This window comes from Danio rerio, chromosome 7, assembly GCF_049306965.1.
Source record: "Danio rerio strain Tuebingen ecotype United States chromosome 7, GRCz12tu, whole genome shotgun sequence".
Taxonomy (NCBI): domain Eukaryota; kingdom Metazoa; phylum Chordata; class Actinopteri; order Cypriniformes; family Danionidae; genus Danio; species Danio rerio.
The window spans coordinates 20,181,598-20,205,604 of record NC_133182.1 but is presented as its reverse complement, the minus strand read 5'-3'; the positions used below and the strand labels follow the sequence as shown (position 1 = coordinate 20,205,604).

Below are 24,007 nucleotides of genomic sequence, written 5' to 3'. Positions count from 1 at the left end.
GAAGAATCATTGAACATACTGTATATAATGTTAACTGTTTACTGTTCCTATAGTGGATTTTAGTCACAGTTTCACAGTTTTTGTGGTGTACATAATCCGATTCATATTCAAATATGCAGATATGACAACAATACAAGGGCTACAGTTTAACAGTGTGTGGGGAAATACACAATTTACACAAGAATATGTGTTGCCATATTTCAATGCAAACCCAACAGACATACATATACAGTCACTGGCCACTTTATTAGGTACACCAGTCCAACTGCTTGTTAATGCAAATTTCTAATCAGCCAATCACATGGCAGCAACTCAATGCATTTAGGCATGTAGACATGGTCAAGACGATCTGCTGCATTTTAAACAGAGCATCAGAACAGGGTAGAAAGGTGACTTTGAACAAGGCATGGTTGTTGATGCCAGACAGGCTGGTCTGAGTATTTCAGAAACTGCTGATCTACTGGGATTTTCACGCACAACCATCTCTAGGGTTTACAGAGAATGGTCTGAGAAAGAGAAAATATCCAGTGAGCGGCAGTTCTGTGGGCACAAATGGATTGTTAATGAGGTCAGAGGAGAATGGCCAGACTGATTCAAGCTGATAGAAAGGCAACAGTAACTCAAATAACCACGTGTTACAACCAAGGTGTGCAGAAGAGCATCTCTGAATGCACAACACGACCAACCTTGAGACAGATGGGCTTCAACAGCAGAAGGTTGCCACTCCTGTCAGGTAAGAACAGGAAACTGAGGCTTCAATTGGCACAGGGTCACCAAAATAGGACAATAGATTTTCTTGGCACACGCTGGGCCCATTAGAACCAATTGAGCATCGTGTCAACACCACAGCATACCCGAGTATTGTTGCCGACCATGTCCATCCATTTATGACCAGAGTGTACTCATCTTCTGATGGCTACTTCCAACAGGATAACACACCATAAAGCGTGAATCATCTAACACTGGTTTCTTGAACATGACAAAGTTCCATGTACTCAAATGGCCTCCACTGTCACCAGCTCTCAATCCAATAGAGCACCTTTGGAATTTAGTGGAACGGGAGATTAACATCATGGATGTGCAGCTGACAAATCTGCAGCAACTGCTTGATGCTATCATGTCAATATGGACCAAAATCTCTGAGGAACATTTTCAGTACCTTGTTGAATCTAAGCTACAAAGGATTAAGGCAATTCTGAAGGCAAAAGTGGTCCAACCCGGTACTAGTAAAGTGTACCTAATAAAATGGCCAATGAGTGTAAATGTATATACAAAAACACATTATATATTCCACATATATAATAAACATGAAACATACAACAGAATCATGTATCAAACACTCCTGTCTTTATTTTAACACTGTTGGCCAGCAAAAGAGTGTCACTGTGATACAGTATGCGGGGACGATTCCCAAATTACATCCTTCAAATCCTCCCTCCCCCATTCCAGACTGTCATTGGTTCAGTCCAGTGTGCATTTGGTCAGCTTTAGCATCATTGCGTGCCAGTGGAGGTGAATCTACTGCAGGACACCATCATACAAACACAAACCCTCAGAGTAAAAATAGACGCTCAGTGTCATCCAGCCAAACGTCTGCTACCGGTTCCTTTCAGGACGAGCAGGAGGAGGAGGAGGAGGAGGAGGAGGAGAAAAGCGGAAAGCAGACAGGCACTTCAGTCTTAATGCATGGCTTCAACATGAGGCGAAAGGGAACCAGAGAAAGAAATAAAGATCAGGGAGGACGATCAACTAGTCAGTGATGCTACTGAATGCTATTAGCACTCCTGCTTCTGCTGCTTAATTCACCTTCTTTATCAGGTCAGTTTATTTTACAGAGAGTAAAAGAATAAGCTTTCTCTTCTGTTTTCAGGTCTTGAGACTGAGGGGTTATCCGTCAAGAGTTCAACTCTTCAGAAGTTAAAACTTTGGCATTGTGTTGTCTTAAAATGAATAAAAAGGTCTGGAATTTGGATACATGGCATCTTATTTAAAAAAATATCTTATTTATAAAACACTTTTATCTTAAATTTAGGAGAAATGTCTTCAGTAGTTTGTAGGATGAAAGTATTTCACTGTACATTTTGTGTTTAACTCAAAACACATTTATTCATTAATCTTCCTTCGGTTTAGTCTATTTCAGAGGTCGCCACAGCGGAATGAACCGCCAACTATTGCAGCATATGTTTTACGCAGCGGATGTCCTTCCAACCACAACCCAGTAGTGGGAAACACCCTCACACTCTCGCATTTTCATGCACACTCATACATTATGGCCAATTTAGTATTTCCAATTCACCTATAGTGCGTATTCAATTCAATTCATGTTTATTTATATAGCACTTTTTACATTGTAGATTGTGTCAAAGCAGCTTAACATAGTTCTAGTAAAGTCCAGATTGCAAAATATCTAAACCCGAGCACCCGGAGGAAACCCACGCCAATACTGGGAGAACATTCAAACTCCACACAGAAATACCAACTGGCCTGGGGCTCGAACCAGTGAACTTCTTGCTGTGAGGGAAACTTTTATATATGTTTATAATGTTTGTAAATGATTTGGTTTATGTAGGCCCACTTATAACCCAATGTACCTTCTTTATAAGTTCAGTTTTTACAGAAAGTAAAAGAATAACAATCTTTCTCTTCAAGCAGTTATTCAGACCTTGAAAAAGTGTCTCCAGAAAGCGACAATCAAAAACAAGAGGCACTTTTTGTATATACATAACACGTTCGATGATTGTGAGGGATTGTAAATACTGTTCAAGTTTCTGCTGAAGCTCAGAGGTCACTGTGATTGGCTGCAGTGTCTTGATTCTCCTCTCTGATTGGCTGTTGTGCTGGTCTGTGGAGAGTCTGGACAGCACAGGCGGCTGCACTTGTTGCAGAGAGTCTTTTGAAAGTGCTTGTGGGGTCACACCGCACTCGTTCTCCTCTGGCATTCAGCTGATCGGGAGATCGCAGGCGGTACATTTCCCAGAAGTGCACACTGCTGAGGCTTCAACACTCTGAGAAAAAAAAAAACAGAAGTGAGATGTAAAGTCTTGCAATATTTATAGATTTACACATTAATCAGTGCTGTTGTAAATTCAAATATTGGTATTGACTTGTCTGCACTTTAATTCAAAAGTGTCTAAAACTTAACCATTACATGCTCTAAACTTCATTCATTCATTTATTTTTCTTCTGCTTAGTTCTTTTTTTCATCAGGGGTCGCCACAGCGGAATGAAATGACAACTTGTCAAGCATATGTTTTACACAGCGTATGCCCTTCCATCTGCAACCCAGCACAAGGAAACATCCATACATATTCATTCACACACATACACTACGGACAATTTAGTTTATTCAATTCACCTCAGAAATGGTCCACTACACACAGAAATGCCAACTGGCACAGCCGTGACTCAAACTAGCAACCTCCTTGCTGTGAGGCGACTGTGCTAACCACTGAGAGACCGTGTCACTCTGCCCTAACCATTTTTATTGTAATAAAAAAATATATATATCATTACTTTACAGAATAAAACTAAATTAAATTTTAATCAAACACAACTATAAAATGCAAATGTAGACAACCTAAGAATTTCCAAGTGGCCTCTTTTTCCACAGCTGTATATTTAATAAAGGTTTATTCTGAATGCAGCTACCATTTGTTTTGTTTTTTGCTTCGCTACACTGTCCAGCCCTTAAGAGACTAGAGACATCATAAGCAATAGCATAATTCCCCATAGCAGATGCAGGCTTATTTAATCAGGACAGTGAAATGAAAATAATTAGTGATGTTTGTTGAACATATCCAGGTAGTTTGGAAAAGAAAAGCTTGATTGTGTTTACAAATAATGCATCACCTACACTACATCTTATTCAACCTAGCCAAGAGTTAAAGAGCCCCTACAGTATTATGGGTTTTGAGGGTTAAATCTAAAGGTGTACCTTGTTTAAAAATACAATTTTTTACTAAAATATTTGAATCATGAGTCGTTTAAATGACTCGTCGTTCATCTGGATCTTTTGACTGTTCATATCGACGTTGAAGCAAAACAATACCATTTATGAACTACTGGATCCGGTGAAACGTGAACGCGCCTTTTCCTTCAGACACAAGTGGAGTGCGAGAGATCTTGGGATTGATCATGAGGCTAGGATTAGTATCACTGAAAGATGGCCAGACATGCGACTGTAGGGAATAAAGGGTTAAAGTTCATTTTCACAACAGCACCACAGTATAGCTAACTGTGTGATGTGTTTGTTCCTGTCATTTTTCTGATGATTAATACAATAACCTACCCTGCAGTGCAGGATTCCCCGGCCGTTTGTTATTAAGAAGGGATCAGCAAAGACTACTAATGTATGGGACTTTGTCAGTAAGAGGTTCAGTTTGTATGGACAAGTTTCTTCTTCCTCCAAATCCTGTAAGTGTTTCTCCTTCCTAAACAAAGTAAAGTGTGATTAATGGTTGCCTCGTTTTCTGTAGTTTGCAAAATACGGCTTGTAATCACATATCTGATATAGATCAGTGATTGTAATGTATCTCTCAGGTTAAATCTGTATGAGCTATTTCACATATCGCATACAAATCCACGATGTAAACGCAATGCCTGCTTCTTTCTTTACAGATTTAAATGTGCTTCTGCACGCAATCTCTTGCTGTTGCTTGCCACCATTAGATATTCAGATTAATACTGAATGTGTGTCCTTGTTATTACTTGGGGTTATGGTAAAAAATAGAATATAACCGTGCTGGCCGTTTCTCTTAGTCTCGCGCTGAACGCAGTCGACCAATCACAACAGACTGGGTCATCTGATCAATCTCAGATTAGCCTCATGCAAAGGAGGGATTTGGGAACAAATGAATCACTGAACAAATCATAAGGGAGTCGCTACGATAAGATAAAAATAAATGCATATTTTAAGACAACGAAAATGTTTTTTGACCCTGCATGCATTTCAGCCAGTTGTTGAAAACCCCCAAAACCAAATTATGATCTTTCATAAAGCAAAATAGAGGCTCTTTAAAAATGAAAAACACTGGACCTTGAAACACAAGAATACAGTGTTAGAAACACACTTGTTGCAGTAACTTTCCAACTTACATGGCTTTGTGCACTTTGTCAAACCATGTTACATAAGATTAAGCACATTGACTACATCAGAGGAGATGATCATATGGAGTAAGAGAGAGAGAGAGAGACATGTGACGAAAGAACGCAAAGAACTTTTACAATGTGCAGGACTTATAAATGTGTATGTATAGAAACTGTTGTGCAATCGATATATTCATGTTTTGCAGAAACACAGGCAGGATCATGTACGTATTTCATAGAGCCTTGGCTGAGTCTGTTACATTGTTAGGTCTGGCATGAATAAATTTGCAGGCTATGAATCAGGCAGCTGAGCCTCTCTTCATACCTTGGTGAATTGTGCAACTAGAAACTTAAACCTTGATAGATATCTCCTATTAGCTGTTCTTATCAGAGAAAATAATAGTTTTAAATGCATAATGACATCCGGTTGCAGAAAGGTAAATGCCTTTAAAGAGAAAGTTTATACAAAAATTAAATTCACAGTTAATTTACTCACACTCACGCCAACCAAGAAGCAGACTTTTCAAGCCAAACATTATGCACAGTGTTGCCATGGAAGATTAATTTTTTTAAACAATTCACAGTGCGCTCAATACAGTCTCGAGCAGTCAGACTCAGAACTGTTGGCCAAGTCTGTTAATTAAAAGCAACAATGTTCTTCTAGCTGCATAAACTGATCATTTTAAAGAGCTCAATGTTTTGCCACAAATTAGTTTTATCTCTGTGAATTTTTATTCTCAAAGACCTAAAAGCTGCAACACAGGCTCACAGGAAATATGTGCTTCAGCCTACATTTTTGTAAAACTGCAAAAACATGCTTTAATATGTGTAAATTAAACCCTACAGGTCTGTATATGATGCCTTTCGTTAGTTTTCACACTAATGATATTGACAAAGGCGTTTTATCGTTGAATAAAGGATTCTTTTTATAAAGTTCTTAACAACAAATATATACTATGTGGTCGCGGATCACTTTCCTTTTACATTTGCTTTGAAAACATTATTGCTTGGATTTAGGTCAGTGGGTTGCTGGTGATCTGTATGACGAGCCCTACTTTCTTATGAACAAATACAAGAAACGTGAAACTTCCGGTCGAGTGAACGCTGGTGCGTTTTGGCTGCCGCTGCTCACTGTGTTTACTTAGTTTGTTTTAAACTTCTTTTTACTCGAATATTTTATTGGAATGTTTTTTTTTAATCTGAACTCTTGGGTCATTGATCTTTGTGGACTCTGTGATCGTTGTGGATTCTTTGATTGCTGTGACTTTGTGATCGCTGTGATCACTATCTGGTTGCCCGCATACCATTAACTTCTCCAGCGCCGTGTCCACGTCTTCGCTAACCTTCAGATTATACCTCAAAGCATCGTATTTGTGTCTACAATTTGTAATTGAATATTTCCCTCACCCTCATGTCAGTTTGCTTGGTAGCTCACTTTGATGGGTGTTGTACTTGTAATGCAAAACACTCAGATTCGAGTCCAGTGATGCACAATTTCACAAAAGAGATAAAAGCTACGTAAAATCAAGGTAAAACTATGTGGTCGCGGATCACTTTTCTTTTTACATTTGCTTTGAAAACATTATCGGTTGGATTTTGGTCAGTGGTTCGCTGGTGATCGGTATGACAAGCCCTACTTTCTTATGAACAAGTACAAGTAGGACATCTATCTGAAATGTAAAGCAAAACATATCCTAAGAAGAGATTCGCAAAAATGTAGATCGCCCTCTAGTGGATTGTTATCATCTAAAACCTGCAACAAACTGTACCCAGAGCAATGTATGACTAAAATTGAATGAATCAAGAACCAAGAACTGCAAGAACTTCTCAAGAAAAAAGGTGAACAAACTCTTACACTAAAAAAAAAGCTGAGATCCACACAATTCCTTCATGCTGTCCCAACACAAATCGATTAAGTCAACTTAGGAGCGTATTGAACATAAATCAATTAAGTTGTTAAAAAAAAAATTTTAAACTAATTTTAAATAAGTAGTTTGAACAAGCAGTTAATTATTTTTTTGAATGAATAAGATCATGATGAAGTGCAATAATATAAACATGACATTTACATCATGTATGAGTACAAAGAACAAAATATGCATGCTCGAGTCACATAATCAATCCATCGCACGTCACCACTGGTCTGCAATCATGGCCCACTGGCATAAACAATACAATCACTGCAAAATAACAAATTGATGGTCTTTATTCATTAAAGCACAGGCGAGTTAGTCCTCTGCCTTTACCAAACATCCGCTCATTTCCACCCATTACTGTGCTATTTGTGAAGAGTCATCTGGATAAACACACACGGCGGAGACAGCAACTAATTTAGAGGAGCACTGAACACTTGAAGAGTCCGCTTTAATGGGTCACATGGCCTTTGGAACACACAAATTGGTCAAATTTATAGCATTAATGCACTTCCCATGTATATAGCTTTAGATTAAAGTGGCAGCTTTTGAATAAATTTACACTTGAACGCTCTTCTACATTAATTTAATACACTACTACACTGTAAAAAAAATCTTTCATAGGAAAAAGTGTGGGCATCCCTGCTTTAAGTTATACAAAGTTTGAATATTTTTAGTCACCTTGGTTAATGTAAGTTGACTGGAAAGGTTCCTTTGATTCAACTACATATAAGACAGCAATATTTTTTTCAAGTGTGGTTTTAACTTTTGCAACCAAAAAACAAAGGCTGTAAAAGCTCGGCATGAGCCAACAAGTTGAATATCAGCTAAATTCAATCTGGTGATGCGATTTAAAAGCATAAACAAAAAGCTTTTTCTAAATGAAACTGTAATTGAAAAAAATTGCATGTTTTGACAAAGAGGAGGAAAACAAAATTATTATTGATTACTTGAAAATTGACCAATGTTCCTGGTCTGTGTTGCGGTCTTGGCTGTAATTGTAAAGGTTGCCGCTCCTCGCTGAGCAGAGCTAAATTTAGTCCCTCAAGAACAAGTCGTTCCAACCGGAGCACGGAGAGACTCAATCAGACGCAGAGACAAGATGAGCATCAGCGCAACATGCACTAATGCAGCAGCCAAAACACAGCATATGCTGCAGAGCACTCACGCCAGTCTCATCAAGATTTCTCAGTATTCCTTTTGCTGTTACTGAGCCTTTCTTTTCTGATAACCGTCATAAAGAAGAGTATTTTACTCATTCAGATTAAGAAAGATTTTATTCAATCCATTTCTACAATAATACTCAAATATGCATTGTTTTTAAGATTTGAATTGATTATTTTTTGTTTCCGTTTCTGACCAAATGGGTTCATTTGTAGATACAACAATGACACAGTGATAATGTATTATTAATAATGATAATGCAGTATATGCATTATTGATAATATACAGTTGAAGTCATTTATTTGTCCTACTGCAATTTGTTTTCTTTTTTTAAATATCTCCCAAATGATGCTTAACAGAGCAAGGCATTTTTCACAGTATTTCCCACAATATTTTTTTCTTCTGGAGAAAGTCTTATTTATTGTATTTTGGCTAGACTAAAAGCAGTTTTCATTTTTTAAAAACCATTTTAAAGTCAACATTAATAACCCCTTAAGCTACATTTTTTTCAGAACAAACCATCTTTATACACAAATTTGTCTAATTACAGAGACTTGCCTAATTAACCTGTCTTAAAATGTCACTTTATGCCAAATACTAGTGTCTTGAAAAATATCTAGTATAATATAAACATGTCCAAAAATAAAAGAAACCAGTTATTAGAAATGAGTTATTAAAACTATTATGTTTAGAAGTGTGTTAAACAGAAATTGGGGAAAATATACAGGGAGCTAATAATTCAGAAAGACTAATAATTCAATTGTTTAACAATTATATTGAAAAATAACAATATAAAAACTTAATTAATTACTGGGCTGCAATCATAAACATTTTATTATTATTATTATCATCGTCATCACTATACAGCTACTGCATTATAAATATTCAGTATTCGTGAATACATTACAATTATCTTCCATTGTTTATTGTATTTAATAACAAACAATACATTTCTACAACATTAACTAAATGCATTAACTAAAGTTAACAAGAATAACTTTGTATTGTAATAATGCATTATTAAAGGTTGAACTATGCCCAATAAATGCTTCCTTTTTGTTATTTACTTATTACCATTATTAAATAAATGAATATTATTACCACAATAATATGCATAATTATTGTTATTATTATGAAGACTTTATTTTATTAATATAATAATTGTTTAAAATATATGATTAAATAACATTCTAAATAAAATGATATCAATACATATTGTTGTACTTCTGCTTTTTATTTGGATTAGCTTTATTCTTGTTTTTTTTTACAGCAATCTTTAAACTTCTGTTAGTATAGAACTAATCCACCTGGGTGAGGGGTGGGGATTCGGGGTTGTTTTATGATATAGCCATATGTTGTACCCTTTCTATATTAAACAAAAACCGAAATAATAAAAACAATTGTTCACAAAAAAAATCTATACATATTGTGCAACAAAATTAATATGGATCATTATAATTATTGCAATGAATGATTAATAAACAAACAAACAAGCAGCCAAGTAAATCATCATGCTACAAACATAATATATATTACAAATTTAAAAAGAATTATATTATAATTATGATTGATTAAATAACCTAATAATATTACTAGAAATCAATTCATTATTCAATTGTAAAATATTAATCAATTCAATGATTAATTATATATTTTATTGTTAATTTAAATGTTCTTTTTACTAAATAAAAAGTATATATTTTGAATTAGTATTGTTTTATTTAATTTCCATGCATTCTTATTATACAACAACCACATTGTGCATTCTTTTAATATCTCACTGATTGAAAGTGCTCTACATTACTCAGCTGAGGCTGACAGTAACAGCAAGCGATCAGCAGTGCAGAAACTCAGCTCTGATCACAGCTATAGTATATCTGCTTGATACTACAGGACACACCAGAGCTGAACCGGAGGTACAAACACACATCCTGCACCGAGACATATGTAGAGACGAGACCACGCATCATTCGCACACTGATCAATCTAACAAGGCCTCTGGGAGCAGCTCTCCTCAGTCTGTCTGCTCCACGTACATTACTGCAGTGTGTGTGTCTTTTGCAAATTGAGAGGGAAGTGCGAATGCAAACCTTCTGTGTATGTCTGTGTGTACAGGTTTATGTGGTTTACAGGGACAGGAAATTGTTTAATGACATGGGTATGATCTAGTATGATCATGCTGGTGGTGGTGTTTAGAGATCCCGCTCATGATTGTAAACTTTTTGGGTGTTTGGCCATAGACAATAAATCCACAATAAAAATGCACATTACTTACTTGCCATTATCTATTAATGACATACAAATATCTTTTTTATGTGTTTTATGAGCTGTTGGACTTTCAGCCAATTTGTTTTTGATGCATTACAATCACATCAATATCAATGTATTTTCATTATTTTCCAGTAAATAAGCAAAAAATACATGTAAAACAAGAAACATTTGCTGTTATTAATTGGCCAAATGTTGGCAATAATTTAGTATTATTAAAAATGACTCTTGTAATGTATTATTAAAAGGTATTTCCCCATAAGTACTTTTTAGTATATAAATAGAAGAAAAACATTGATATTTAAGCTGTTTATTTTAGATTTTAATTTTTTTATATTAAAAATATTGTTTATACTAAAACATATATTTTTTAAATTAGTTGTGATTTACTAATATTTTAATACAATTTCAGATTTTATAATTTTTCTTACATTTTTTCAATGTAATTTTTAGAAAAAATAAAAAAAATGTATAACCCAAATTTTAATCTACACTGTAAAAAGCGATTAATTGACTTTATTTTTTAAAAAGTGAGTAAAATTAGCAGAATTATTCAAATTAAGTCAACTTAACCTTTGCAAGTAACAGGTTTACTTACTATAATTTTTCAGTAAAGTCAACTTGTTGCATTTAGGACAATAGGTTTAGTCACTAATAATTTTTACAGTGTACTAGTTGCACGGAAAAAAATCCATTGGATTTACTACATTTTTTTAAGGTAAGTGGTTGCAAAGAATGTATATGTGGGCTGAATTTAAACTAAGTTGAACATTACTAAATTTAATTTGTTTTAATTCAGCCCATATAAATTGATTGCAATCAGACAGCTTAAAACTTTTAGTAAATCCAATTTATCACTTTTCTTTGTGTACTCTGTTAAGGTGGTTTACAGGGACACACCTTGTCTTCCTGTAATTCAAAATGCTTAAAAATCATATATAATGGGGTCTTTTGAATTTAGAAAAATGTCCAGTGGTTTCTGTGAGGGTTGGATTTAGAGGTAGGTACATGTAAGCAGCATTTACAGTATAACATACATTATTTATAGTGTCCCTGTAAACCATGTACACAAGTGTGTGTTTGTATATATATTTTGGTTTGTTTCTTTGGCACCAAGAACAAGAAAGATTTCTGGATGATCATGAGACACTAAAGACTGGAGTGATGAATTTATTCTTGTATCAGAGGAATAAATTACAGTTCTTGTATAAATTGATTATATGTCCATTGTAACCTGCATGTTTGTTTAATAAATTATTTCTAAAGCTACTTTCTTGTGTTTTTTTACATTCAATAATGTGTGTTGATTTATCTGGTTGATTCAATCAACCAGATACGCGGGTACATTTTGCATCTCCTAGATACAGTGTATTTTCTCTTATTTTTTAAAAACAAAAACTTTTAATGAACCAGTTTTGGATAATTACACAATTTATTTGTAATTATCTCTAAAAAATAATGTTTTTATGTGTATTTAGGGACATTTTGTTAACTTAAAGACCACTTTAATCTCTGGCCCCTGAATCATACATTCAGCTTCAATTATCATGAAGTAATTAAGTCTAATTTTCATAACTTTTGTACATTTGCTCTACTAAATCAATGTTTCCAAACCCTGTTCTTGGAGGCGCACCAACAGTACATGTTTTAGACGTCTCCCTTATCTGACAAGATAATTTCAGGCTTTGTACTCTCTTCTAATGTTCATTGAGTTGATTCAGGTGTGTTTGATTAGGAAGAGTGGGAATGTGTAGTGCTGGTTGTTGCTAGAAGAAATACAGCTGCGGCTGGAAGTTAACAAAAATTATTTATTAAATTGCCCATTAATTGTATTTTATTAATGTCTCCCCCTATCCAAACCTTACACCCATCTCAGTAATGTAAAAATATAAATTATTGTTGAACAGTTTCACAAAATGTATATTATATTGATGTGAGTATGGGGCGAAGCAGTGGCGCAGTAGGTAGTCCAAAGACATGCGGTACAGGTGAATTGGGTAAGCTAAAATGTCTGTAGTGTGTGTGTGAATGTGTGTGTGTGGATGTTTCCCAGAGATGGGTTGCGACTGGAAGGGCATCCGCTGCGTAAAACATGTGCTGAATAAGTTGGCGGTAAAAACTTGCTGGATAAGTTGGCAGTTCATTCCGCTGTGGCGACCCCGGATTAATAAAGGGACTAAGCCGACAAGAAAATGAATGAATGAATGATGTGAGTATATGCAGCTGTATCTTATCTAAACCTACCACAGTGCTGGTGTGCTTTTAGGAAGGTTGAGGAAAAACTGTACGTATAAGTTATATAAAAATGCACAAAACATCTATTACTGTTTTATTTCAGCAATAAAAAGCTGATTTTGCTTATGTCCATATACATTCTGGTCAACTCTGTTACACTGGTTATAAAAAAGCATGACTAGAGCACTGATAGAAAAAATATGTGACTTGCTCCAAGTGATGTCAATTGGGTCCCACTTTATATTAAGTGTCCTTAACTGCTATGTACTTACATAAAAAAAAGTAAATACAATGTACTTACTGTGTTTATAATGTATTTGAGAACACTTGTGGTGCTTTTGAGTTGGGATAGAGGTTGGGTTATGGACAGGTTAGGTTGTATGGGTAGGTTTAAGGGTGGGTGAGGGTGTAAGGGATGGTCAACAGTGTATTTAAACATGTAATTACAAAAGTTAATTACAGATGTAATTACATATATGTATTTATTCAAGCAAAAGTACACAGTAAATACATGTATTTACACAATAAGAACATTGTAACAAACTATAAATTCCTGTGTAAGTACATATTAGTTAAGGCCACTTAATATAAAGTGGGACCGTCAATTGCTCTGGCGGGAAACTCTGGAAGTTATTAAAGCTTGTCATTATTATTATCTCATTCATTTGTGCAAACCGTTTAGGACGCACTAATTGTAGATTAAGTATTTCGCCATAATTTATAAGGTTCTATCTGACATTTTTGAGACAAATTGAGTTTTTCACATATTTTTATTAAATGACAACTTATTTACATTATGTGATGTTTTTTTATGTGAAGTTTTTTGCATTTTAAGATTAAACAAAAAAGGTTTTTTGTGAGCCAAAAAGGTTTTTGTGAGCCAATCAGCATTTCAAAAGCACACATCAGAATCAGTTTTCTTTGTTATTCTACCAGACTGCTCTGTTGTTAAAAAAATGTAGTATATTAAATGTGAAAGATTTTTATTTGTGTGTATAAACAGTTAGTCAGAATTATTAGGCCTCCTTAGATTTTTTTTCTTTTTTAAATATTTCACAAAATTTTCACAGTATGTCTGATAATGTTTTTTCTTCTGGAGAAAGTTTTATTCGTTTTATTTCGGCTAGTATAAAAGGAGCATTTATTTTTTTTAAGTCATTTAAAGGTAAAAGATAGTCTACAGAACAAACCATCGTTATACAATAACTTGCCTAATTACCCTAACCTACCTACAGTAGTTCACCTAATCAGCCTACAAATGTCACTTTAAGCTGTACAGAAGTGTCTTGAAAAATGTCTAGTCAAATATATTTACTGTCATCATGGCAAAGATAAAATAATTCAGCTATTAGAAAACGGTTATTATTAAAATTATTGTTTGGAAATGTGTTGACAAAATCTTCTCTCCGTTAAACAGAAATTGGGAAAAAAATAAACTGGGCTAATAATTCTGACTTCAACTGTATATAGTCAGTGAAACATTTTTCAGTGTTTATTAAACATTGTTAAACATCTCATTTGCTCATTGTATGTTTTCTTTTAAAGTGTTTAAATTTGATAGAATGAAGGGGAAAATAATTAATTTATTCATGGGGTCTTAAAAACGACAATAAATAATACCATATTAACTACATAAAATTAACATCTGCACTGGACAAAATATTCAACCTAAAATATTAAAGAAATGTTATAAAAAGCAAAAAAATTCACTCTCAAACCTCAAAATATTGTTACAACACCAATTTATTTATTTTTATTAAATTAATAAGCAAACTGATTGTATTTCTTGTTAAGTAATGCTTCAATGAACGTTCTGCCAGATTGAACTTTATGACTCCAAACAGAAAATCATTTTTAGAATCAGAAGCTTCTATCTGTATTTGCCCTGTTTTTTTTTTTTTACCCCAATTTGCAAATTTAAGAGAATTTTGATAATTTACATTTAGAGTAGATTTGGGGTCTCTGTCATGTTAATGTATGAAGAAGAACTGTTACACATATATTGTTTTCTATAGAATGTAAAAACTTTAAGAAATTCTGTTTTAGAGATGCCATGTAGTATCTGCTTTTAAGCTAAATCATAAAATGGTGAAAACAGGCATGAGATGATAAGTTTTCAAGGTACACTGCGATTTGGAAAAGTCAAGGTTTTAAAACTGCAAAACAATAACAAATAACAAAATTTTTGCTATATCGTTTCTAAGGTATGAGTAAGATTTTTCATTTACTTTTCATTTACATTTAAAAATAACATATTTTAGAGCAGTAATCACAATACTGAGAAACCATGAAACTGTAATATTTTTATCCAAGGTTAACATACAGTCAGAATCATATACCGGCCCATGCCAAGTGGAAAATGTTAACTCTGTTAGCGTTTTTTAACAATAGGTTAAACAACAATTAGTAGCAGAATCAAATGTTCATTATCACATGTTAGCATTTTGCAAAATTCATAATAATAATGCGTTCAGTTTACTGTAAATTATACATTTGTTGTACATCCTTTCAGTTCCAGGAAAACGAATGGAAACAGACAGTATTATGCTCGAAACATGGCTATTACTTCTTTTTATAAAAATATTTAAAGTCAACATCATACTTCCTCATGTTATTCAGGACAAAATCAGCCTTGAGTGACACTGGATTTCTTGCTCATTTGATATTGATTAACTCTATCATATGAGACAACAAACTATGAGACATTATTCTCCAATATCTTGAATTTTAGAGTTTTTGATGCAGTGGTTTTCCTGCATCACGTTCATCACCAATAAACTCAACATAAAAAGTATGATGACTTAATTGCATAATAAAAATTCAACGCTTTATTGTCCTCCATAATTAATGAAATAAACATGCTAAATCAGCAGCCATATCAAAAACACTAAACAAAGTCTGTGTTAAAAATTCAGTACGTTGGGTAAGAAATCCTTTTTTCTTTGTGTATTTTCAGTGACAAAGACAGAAAAGCTGTCGAGAGGTCATGAATAGCGCACTGGAATATAGTATGCAAGTATGAAAACACATATGAACAGCTGTGTGTGTCTGAACGCCTGGATCTGACATACTGATCTCCCTTTACTCACAGTGACGTTCCTTGTTCATTCCCAGAGCTTGTCAATCACGGACCGGTGTCACATCACATTTCAGAGGGACATAATGATATGTTTATCCAGGAGTGTGTGCATGTGTGTGTGTGTCAGGTCGTTTATTGCTGACATGAAACAACAGCTGTAAAGCTCAGCAAGAAAAGCACATGGTGAAAAGAGAACGGCAGATTAGAAAAAGAGTAAATGATTGACTTTAGGAAAGTCTCGGAAGTATTACGGGTTTATTAAAGAGTGAATGAGTAATTGTTAAGAAGTATGTCTCGTGAGTCATGGAAAATAAAGGTGTAATTGTGGCAGCTTTGTGAAAAAGGAGGAAAAAAAAGTCTAATTATTTACCCAGGCTGGTGTTGTAACAATGTCTAATGCCCTTCTTTCTTTATCAGTAAAAATGCTTGCATTTGTTCATACAATGGCAATCAATAGTGACCAGCATTATTCATTTAAAAATATATATGCCAAAAAAGTACATAGAACTACATAGAACATATAATAAATATTAAATTATTACACCAAAAAATATTGATTGGATTTTACTCAATTTATTTTAAGGTGAGTGGTTGCAAACAATTGATATGGTCTGAGTTTAAACAAATAATTAAGTTGAACATTTCTAAATTTAATTTGTTTAAATTCTTGGTGTGATTCTGGAGTCAGAATCTGAGTTTCAGTAGTCATGTCAAAGCAGTCAGTAAATCAGCATACTATTATCTCAAAACCATTGCAAGAATTAGATGCTTTGTCTCCAGTGAGGACTTAAAGAAGCTTGTTCATGCTTTTATCACCATCAGAGTGGATAACTGTAATGGACTCCTCACTGCCCTTCCCAAAAAGACTGTTGCAGCTCGCCCAGAACTCTGTGATCAGGATTCCAGAAGCAGAAAATCAGAGCACATCACACTCATCCTCAGGTCTTTAAACTGGCTCCCAGGACCTCAATACATAACAGATATCCTCACTGAATACAAACCTTAAAGATCGCTCAAATATTTAGGATCAAGTAAATTAGAAATTCGAGGAGTTTAGTCGAAGCATGGTGAATCGGCCTTCAGCTACTGAGCCTCTCGCTGCTGGATCAGCTTCAAGAAATTATCAGATGTGCTGTTTAAACACATTTCAATCTGTTTTAATCAATTTTATTCTAGTTTCTTTTATTCTTGCTTATGTAAAGCACTTTGAATTACCAAAGCCATATCACCCTGCAGCCCAAGACCGGTTACTCACTAAAGCTAAGCAGGGCTGAGCCTGGTTAGTATCTGGATGGGAGACCACTAGGGAACACTAGGTTGCTGTTGGAAGTGGTGTTAGTGAGGCCAGCAGGGGGCGCTCAACCTGAGGTCTAAGTGAGTCCTAATGCCCCAGTAAAAGTGAAGGGGACACTACACTGTCATTGGGCGCCGTCTTTCGGATGAGACGTTAAACCGAGGTCCTGACTCTCTGTGGTCATTAAAAATCCCATGGCACTTCTCGTGAAAGAGCAGGGGTGTAACCCCGGTGTCCTGGCCAAAGTCCCTCTATCGGCCCTTACGATCATGGCCTCCCAATCATCCCCGTCCACTGAATTGGCTCTATCACTGTCTCTCCACTCCACCAATAGCTGGTGTGTGGTGAGCGCACTGGCGCCGTTGTCCTGTGGCAGCCGTCGCATCATCCAAGTGGATGCTGCACACTGGTGGTGGTGTGGAGAGACCCCCCTCATGATTGTGAAGCGCTTTGGGTGTATGGCCAAACACAATAAATGCGCTATATAAATACACATTACATTACATTACATTACACTGTGTATGAAATGTGCTAAACTTAAATAGACTTGCCTCAGTTAAATTCATCCCATATCAATTGATTGCAACCACTTAGATAAAAAAAAATTGTAAATTCAATTATTTTTTGTGTACAAACACACAAATTACTCCCCATGGCACGTTAACAGGTTCAGATAAAGTTTCTTAGCCTTTATTATGGATGTATTGTCAGCAGTTCACTTGAGCAGGGCACAGATAACACAGATGACTATGTTCATCAGAGAAAAGAGCATTTCTGACCTATGAAAATAATATTCAAAAAGTATGATTTTTTTATAATATAATATTCAGAGTTTATTATGGGAGTTATTGACTATAGCAATGTGTTTCTGTTTATGACTGAAATGTTCCTCTGAAACAACATCTCCAAACACTGTAAAAATGGCAGGTTCCACGCAAATACTTCATGTTGTCCTAACACAATCGATTAAGTTAACTTAATTGTATTTACAAATTTAAGTGGATTGAACATAGAAAAATTCATTTATGCCCAAAACTTCAATAATTGTGTTAATCCAACTCATTTTAAATAAGTAGTTTGAACAAGCAGAAACAGTAATATTTGAGTGTATTGCGATTGTTAGGCGTCTGTTTTATGCAAATAACTAACATTGTGGACACAACTGCTAATTTAGACTGCTCCTAATTTACTAACATTAGAAGAAGTTTCCGGTTAGAATGTTGTAAATTAAGTAGATAATTATAGCAATTATTAATTAGTTATTCAGCTCATTTTAAATAAGTAGTTTGAACAAGCAGCAAGAAAAGTTAAGTTTTTCTTTTAAAAAGAAGGAAGTAATTACCATTAATTGAAGATAAAAATGGGCGACATGGTGGCTTAGTGGTTAGTTTAATCCCCTCACAACAAGAAGGTTGCTGGTTCGAGCCCTGGCTGGTTCAGTTGGCATTTTTGTCTGGAGTTTACATGTCCCTCCCGTGTTCGTGTGGGTTTCCTCCGGGTGCTCCGGATTCCCCCACAGTCCAAAGACATGCGGTACAGGTGAATTGAACAAAACTAAACTGGCCGTGTGTGTGTGTGCCTATGAGAGTGTATAGGTGTTCCCCAGTACTTGGTTGCAGCTGAAAGCACATCCACTGTGTAAAACATACGCTGGATAAGTTGGCGGTTCATTCCACTGTGGCGATCACTGATGAATAAAGAGACTAAGCTGAAGGAAAATGAATGAACTGAAATTAAACAATATATACATTTTTGATGTGCTTGTTTTCATCAAACCCTGTTGAACACACTCAGCTTTGTTTCAAAAGCGTTATGCTTGAAGGCTTAATTCTGCATGAGAAGGAATGTAAATGTCTCCTTTTGTGGTCTGGAAAATAAGGAATGGCAAACGGCGTTGGAAAAGCACCAGGATGAGAGTAAATGATGACAACGGTAAACTATCAGTTCAAGCCCACACCACAGAACACTTCAGATTTTCCCCCCAAATCAACAAAAAACCTTTCCATCAGGGCCTGGTAAAAACCCAACAATGAGCGCTAAACTAACAAACACACTCCGCTGACTCATCTGTACCCTCTCCGTCTCTCGCTCCTCAGGATCAACCACTTTTTGCAAAGCGCCTTCGCAGAAACATGCATCACAAATCACTCTCTGAAAGTTTCTCTCTTCAGGCAGTATAATAACCGAATGGCTCCACTATATAATTAAAATACCTTTAACATCTCAATATAGCCATCCAAAATGAAATGTCATCCATCTTATACAGCACATTTGGTCTTTTGTCAAGTGTGTGATCTGAGATCTGCTCAATGCTGTGCCCTTGGGCTTGACATTTAACCTCGAGGTGATCCAGAGAAACAGTCCCTGTGATTAGTTTAGCACATGCAGCACACAAAGACAGGCAGATTATTAATAAACATGCTCAATCTTTATGCATTATTATAGACGGCAGGGTTTAGGCACAGTTTGTACGCTACTGTTTGATGCATTCAATTGATTAAAAATGACACTATAAGGACATTAACATAGATTTGTTAACTTAATAGTCATTGAAAGAATCTTAAAAACATTTACCAGACAATTGTGAAATGTATGCATGTTTCACGGATGTCCTCATAGATAAAAGTGATTTAAAAAAACAAATGTGTCCTTTTCATCTGATTCAGTGCAGGATTTCTTTAGTTGAGGGATCACATTTACAATTGAAGTACATAAAACTACATATTGCTGGAAATTTATGACTATATATGACATATCATATGACTGGGAATTACATGTGAGGGTAAAAGATGTACAAATGCAGATCGTGCTAAAATATAAAGCAACTTTGCCTGCACCATTTAGTCTTTAGTAATTATGATTAGCTTAAAATCAAAACAATAGAAGCTGATTGTCCCTATAAGCCTTTTGTAGGCATCCCAGCATATGTGTGTGTGAATGTGTGCTCTAGGTTAGGAAGTGTTTTGCTCTGAGTATTAAAAGGACTCAAGAGTAAAGCGGTGCTTTTATTGAGCAATGCTGACTGAGCCCTTTTAGAGCTTCAGGTCTGGACACACACACACACACAGACACAGACACACGCACACAGCTATCTAAAAGAAGGCAGTACAGAACTTCATACTTCTGTTGCTTATAAATCTGTGTACATTTGAATGACTACAAAATAACTTGTACAACAACAGCAGCATTTTAAGCTCAATAAAGTAGTCTGGTTAATATATTTATAATTCCTTTAAAGGAAGGTATTGTCAGATTTGGCTCAGTTTAGCTCGATTGGTCTCCAAGAAACACATGCACATTAATCCACACACATAATACAGCTCCTAAACGCTGCCTGATCAAGTGACTAATTATTAATAGGAGACTCCTTCTCTATTTTTTCCTTCCCTCCCTTCATCTCTCTCTTTTCCACTGTCATTGCCCCTTTCCCCTGAAAGTGTAAAGTTACGCTCTGTAACTCTATTCTGCAGAGCTTCAGTGAGCTGAGGGGCCACTCTTGCCCACACACACACACACACACACACACACACACACACACACACACACACACACACACACACACACACACACTCAATTTGTTTTCCTATCTTAGGGATATTGAATATTATTTTTCTGTAAGGTTAATAATATTTCTATGGCCTAACTCTACCCCTACCCCTAAACCCAGCTTTCACAGAAAGATTGCCAATTATTAGATACAAATAAAAATATTTACTGGTCAATTTATAAGTCTTTTTAACTAGCGAGGATATGTAAAATGTCCTCACTAATGGGTCTTGATTTTTCACTATATAAGTTAGGACATTTGTATGGAGCCAGATCAGTCTCAAAAATAATACATTTCTAGAACATTATTCATACATCCACAACAAGTCACATTCACAAAATCCAATTCGTCAGTACAAATATGATTCAAAAATATTTGTCAATTTGTCAATTGAAAACCGAATCAAAAATACACAAATCTAATTCGTAAGTTCAGAAAAACTATTTACAAATACCCAAATGAAATTGGTAAGTGAAAAAAACTATTAAAAAATACACAAATCCAATTCGTCAATTCAAATCACGATTCAAAAGTACACAAATCCAATTCATAATTTCAAAACACGACTCAAAAAAAATACACAAATCCAATTCGTCAATTCAAATCACGATTCAAAAATACACAAATCAAATTCATAAGTTCAAAACACGACTCAAAAATACACAAATCCAATTCGTCAATTCAAATCACGATTCAAAAATACACAAATCCAATTCATAAGTTTAAAAATGTTTTTTTTTTAAATACACAAATTCAATTCGTAAGTTGAAAACATGATATAAAAATACACAAATCATATTGGTAAGTTAAAAAAACTAATTCAAACAAAACCAATGTCAATTAAAAATTACCACAGTACAAATCTAGTTTGTTGGAGTACTGTACTGACAATACCAGATCAGCAGATATATTCTTACTTAAGAAGCCGTTTCTCACAGAGTTAGGTCGATCTGCAGTCTATAAGTATGCTCCATATGTATGGAATGAATTTTAAGATATATTACATATGAAATCCATACCATATATTACTATATTCAAAAATATTTTAAAGACTGTCAATTTAGAAAAGTGCACACGTTTTAATAATTGATTATAGTTTATACCATTTTTATTATTTTTTGTAACTGTCCTATACTGCCTGTCTTGACCAGGATTGGTAGAAGAGTATCTCAATGGGAAATTCCTGGTTAAATAATTAAATAAATAAATAATTTTATGATCAAATTTCAAAATTATGAATATGCTATATTTGTTAATCTTTTGTAATGTAAAGATGTTTACTTCAACTTTGCCAAATATATTTTATCTCATTGTTTACTCAAAAAAAAAGAAAGATTTTAGCCGTTTCTTCTTTCTTACAATTAAAATGAGCTGATTCAACACAATTCTTCAGATTTTTTAGGGGACAAATTAAATGTCTTATGTTCAATCTACTAAAATCATTTAACTTAATTGAACCGGTTTCCCCCACAGTCCAAAGTCATGCACTATAAGTGAATTGAATACACTAAATTGGCCTAAGTGTATGAGTGTGAATGAGTGTGTATAGGGGTTTTCCAGTTCTAGGTTGCATCTGGAAAGACATCAGCTAGCTAAAAACGACTTGAGTGGAGACACCATGAAGAAATTGTGTAGAACCCAGCATTTATTTACAGTCTTTCTTTCTATCTTGATTCTTTCGTTCTTTCTTTCCAAACATTTTAATCAATCAACCAATCAATTAATCAATTAATATATTTGTATTCAATATTTGAACAGTAATGCATATATACTATTTGGGGTTGCTGTATATTAACAACCCAAGCTCAAATAAGTAAAGGAGACTGGAAACTAACACAAGAACTTTTTTTAGTCTTGTCAGGGAGCCTCATAAAGCATGTCAGAGAAGCCCTGCAGTGTTTAACCTGACAGCACAGACACACACAGAGACTTGATGAATGACACGGACATCATTCACAGAAACCAAAAGAGAGATGCTGTCACACAGATAAGATTAAAAACCACACACTGCACCGATTCAGCCCAGCTATGGCATGTTTAATAATGTGTGTAATGTAAAAGAGCTGAGTATTTATTTTCACACCCACACACACACACACACACACACCCTCATGGGTCAATGGGTTTAATCTCCACTTTTCTTCGTCCTGTAAATGGCGATGAGAAGCTACAAGGCCATTTATTCCTCTTGAGAGTTAACAACCCTGCATGAGAACATCATGTCTTGTTTCCCCTTTAAAAATAAAATAAAACATGCACACAAAAACACAAACAAGACGTTTTTAGAGAGAACATGGGAGTAATTACAGTGGGAGGTGTAAGGATGGAGAGACGGAGAGAGGAATAAGCTGACGCAAATGTTGAGGTAAGCAGTGGACTGGTGTTTCTGAACATCTGTACGTCACTGCATATTCAAACCAGAGATCGGAAGAAAGTGAAAAAAAAACGACAGAAATAGAAGAAAACCAGGGAGAATGAAGACTGGAAGATTAAAGGAAGTGCAGAAACATGAACCGAGACTTGAAAGAGAATGCAGAACACAAGGGAAAAGATGTGAAGAGACGAGGCGGAGCGTTAGACTTCATTAAAGAGAAAATATAAACATAAAAAACTAAAAATCCAATTATTATTTGCTCATCTTTATGAAACAAACAAGTGCACCGAAAATGTGAAAGTTGTAGAAAACCATTTCACTCAGAAACTGCTAATAAATTATAAAAGTAACAAAATTACACTGAACTGAATTAGATTTTTTTTTGTTACACAAACAGATGTTGAATAACTCCAATTATTGAATAACTTCAAAAATGTACATCTTTTAAAAGCGTAATAGTTGGTATTACTGCTATTGTGCAAAAATAACAGCCGACATTATTATAGACCAGCTTTGATTAAAAGTGGTTTCAAACTGAATATTCTGTTTCAACTGATTCTCCAGTCTGCTCTCACGAGGAAACGTAGATATTTTACGTTTTGTCTGATTAGTGGCTAATTCGTACCAATTTGTACGAGTTCAGTCATACAAAAATGTACGATTTCAAAAAAAAGGCGTGGCACCCAACCCCACCCCTAAACCCAATCGTCATTAGGTAATGAAATCATAGTGCATTGTGCAAATGAGATTCATACAATTAGCCACCAAATCAAAATATTACGAATTGCTGTGAGATCATGTTGGATCCTCTGAAAATTGTTGTAATATGCTGTCCTGGTGCCAAATTAACGATTATCACTGATAAAAACGAGTATATTGCATATTTTCAATAAAAACGGATTAACAAAAAGTTCAAAATAGTTGATTTATAACAAAATTTAGTTAATAAGCATGTATTTCATTTAATGAGTGATTTCTGAACAAAAAAAAGATTTTTTTTGACTGATAAATTAGATGGAAATGGTATTTTGTCCACCTGAAAGGACAC

At 34.8% G+C, this 24,007-nt stretch overlaps 1 protein-coding gene across 4 annotated transcripts in view; it reads right to left on the bottom strand.

Moving 5' to 3' along the window:
- Positions 1 to 1,325: 1,325 nt before the first annotated feature.
- Positions 1,326 to 24,007, bottom strand: part of si:ch73-335l21.1 — a 76,778-nt gene continuing 54,096 nt past the window's right edge. For 2 of the 4 annotated variants that reach the window (XR_012383234.1, XM_001920117.8), the window contains one exon: positions 1,326 to 3,005. Coding sequence is in view for 1 of the 4 variants with exons in the window: in XM_001920117.8 (XP_001920152.3) it covers positions 2,998 to 3,005 (8 nt within the window). In the remaining 3 variants the exon portion in view is untranslated. Of the gene's footprint in view, positions 3,006 to 4,048; positions 4,179 to 4,288; positions 4,431 to 24,007 lie in introns of all 4 variants that reach the window. The other 2 variants (XR_011016272.1, XR_011016273.1) reach the window with 2 other exon arrangements.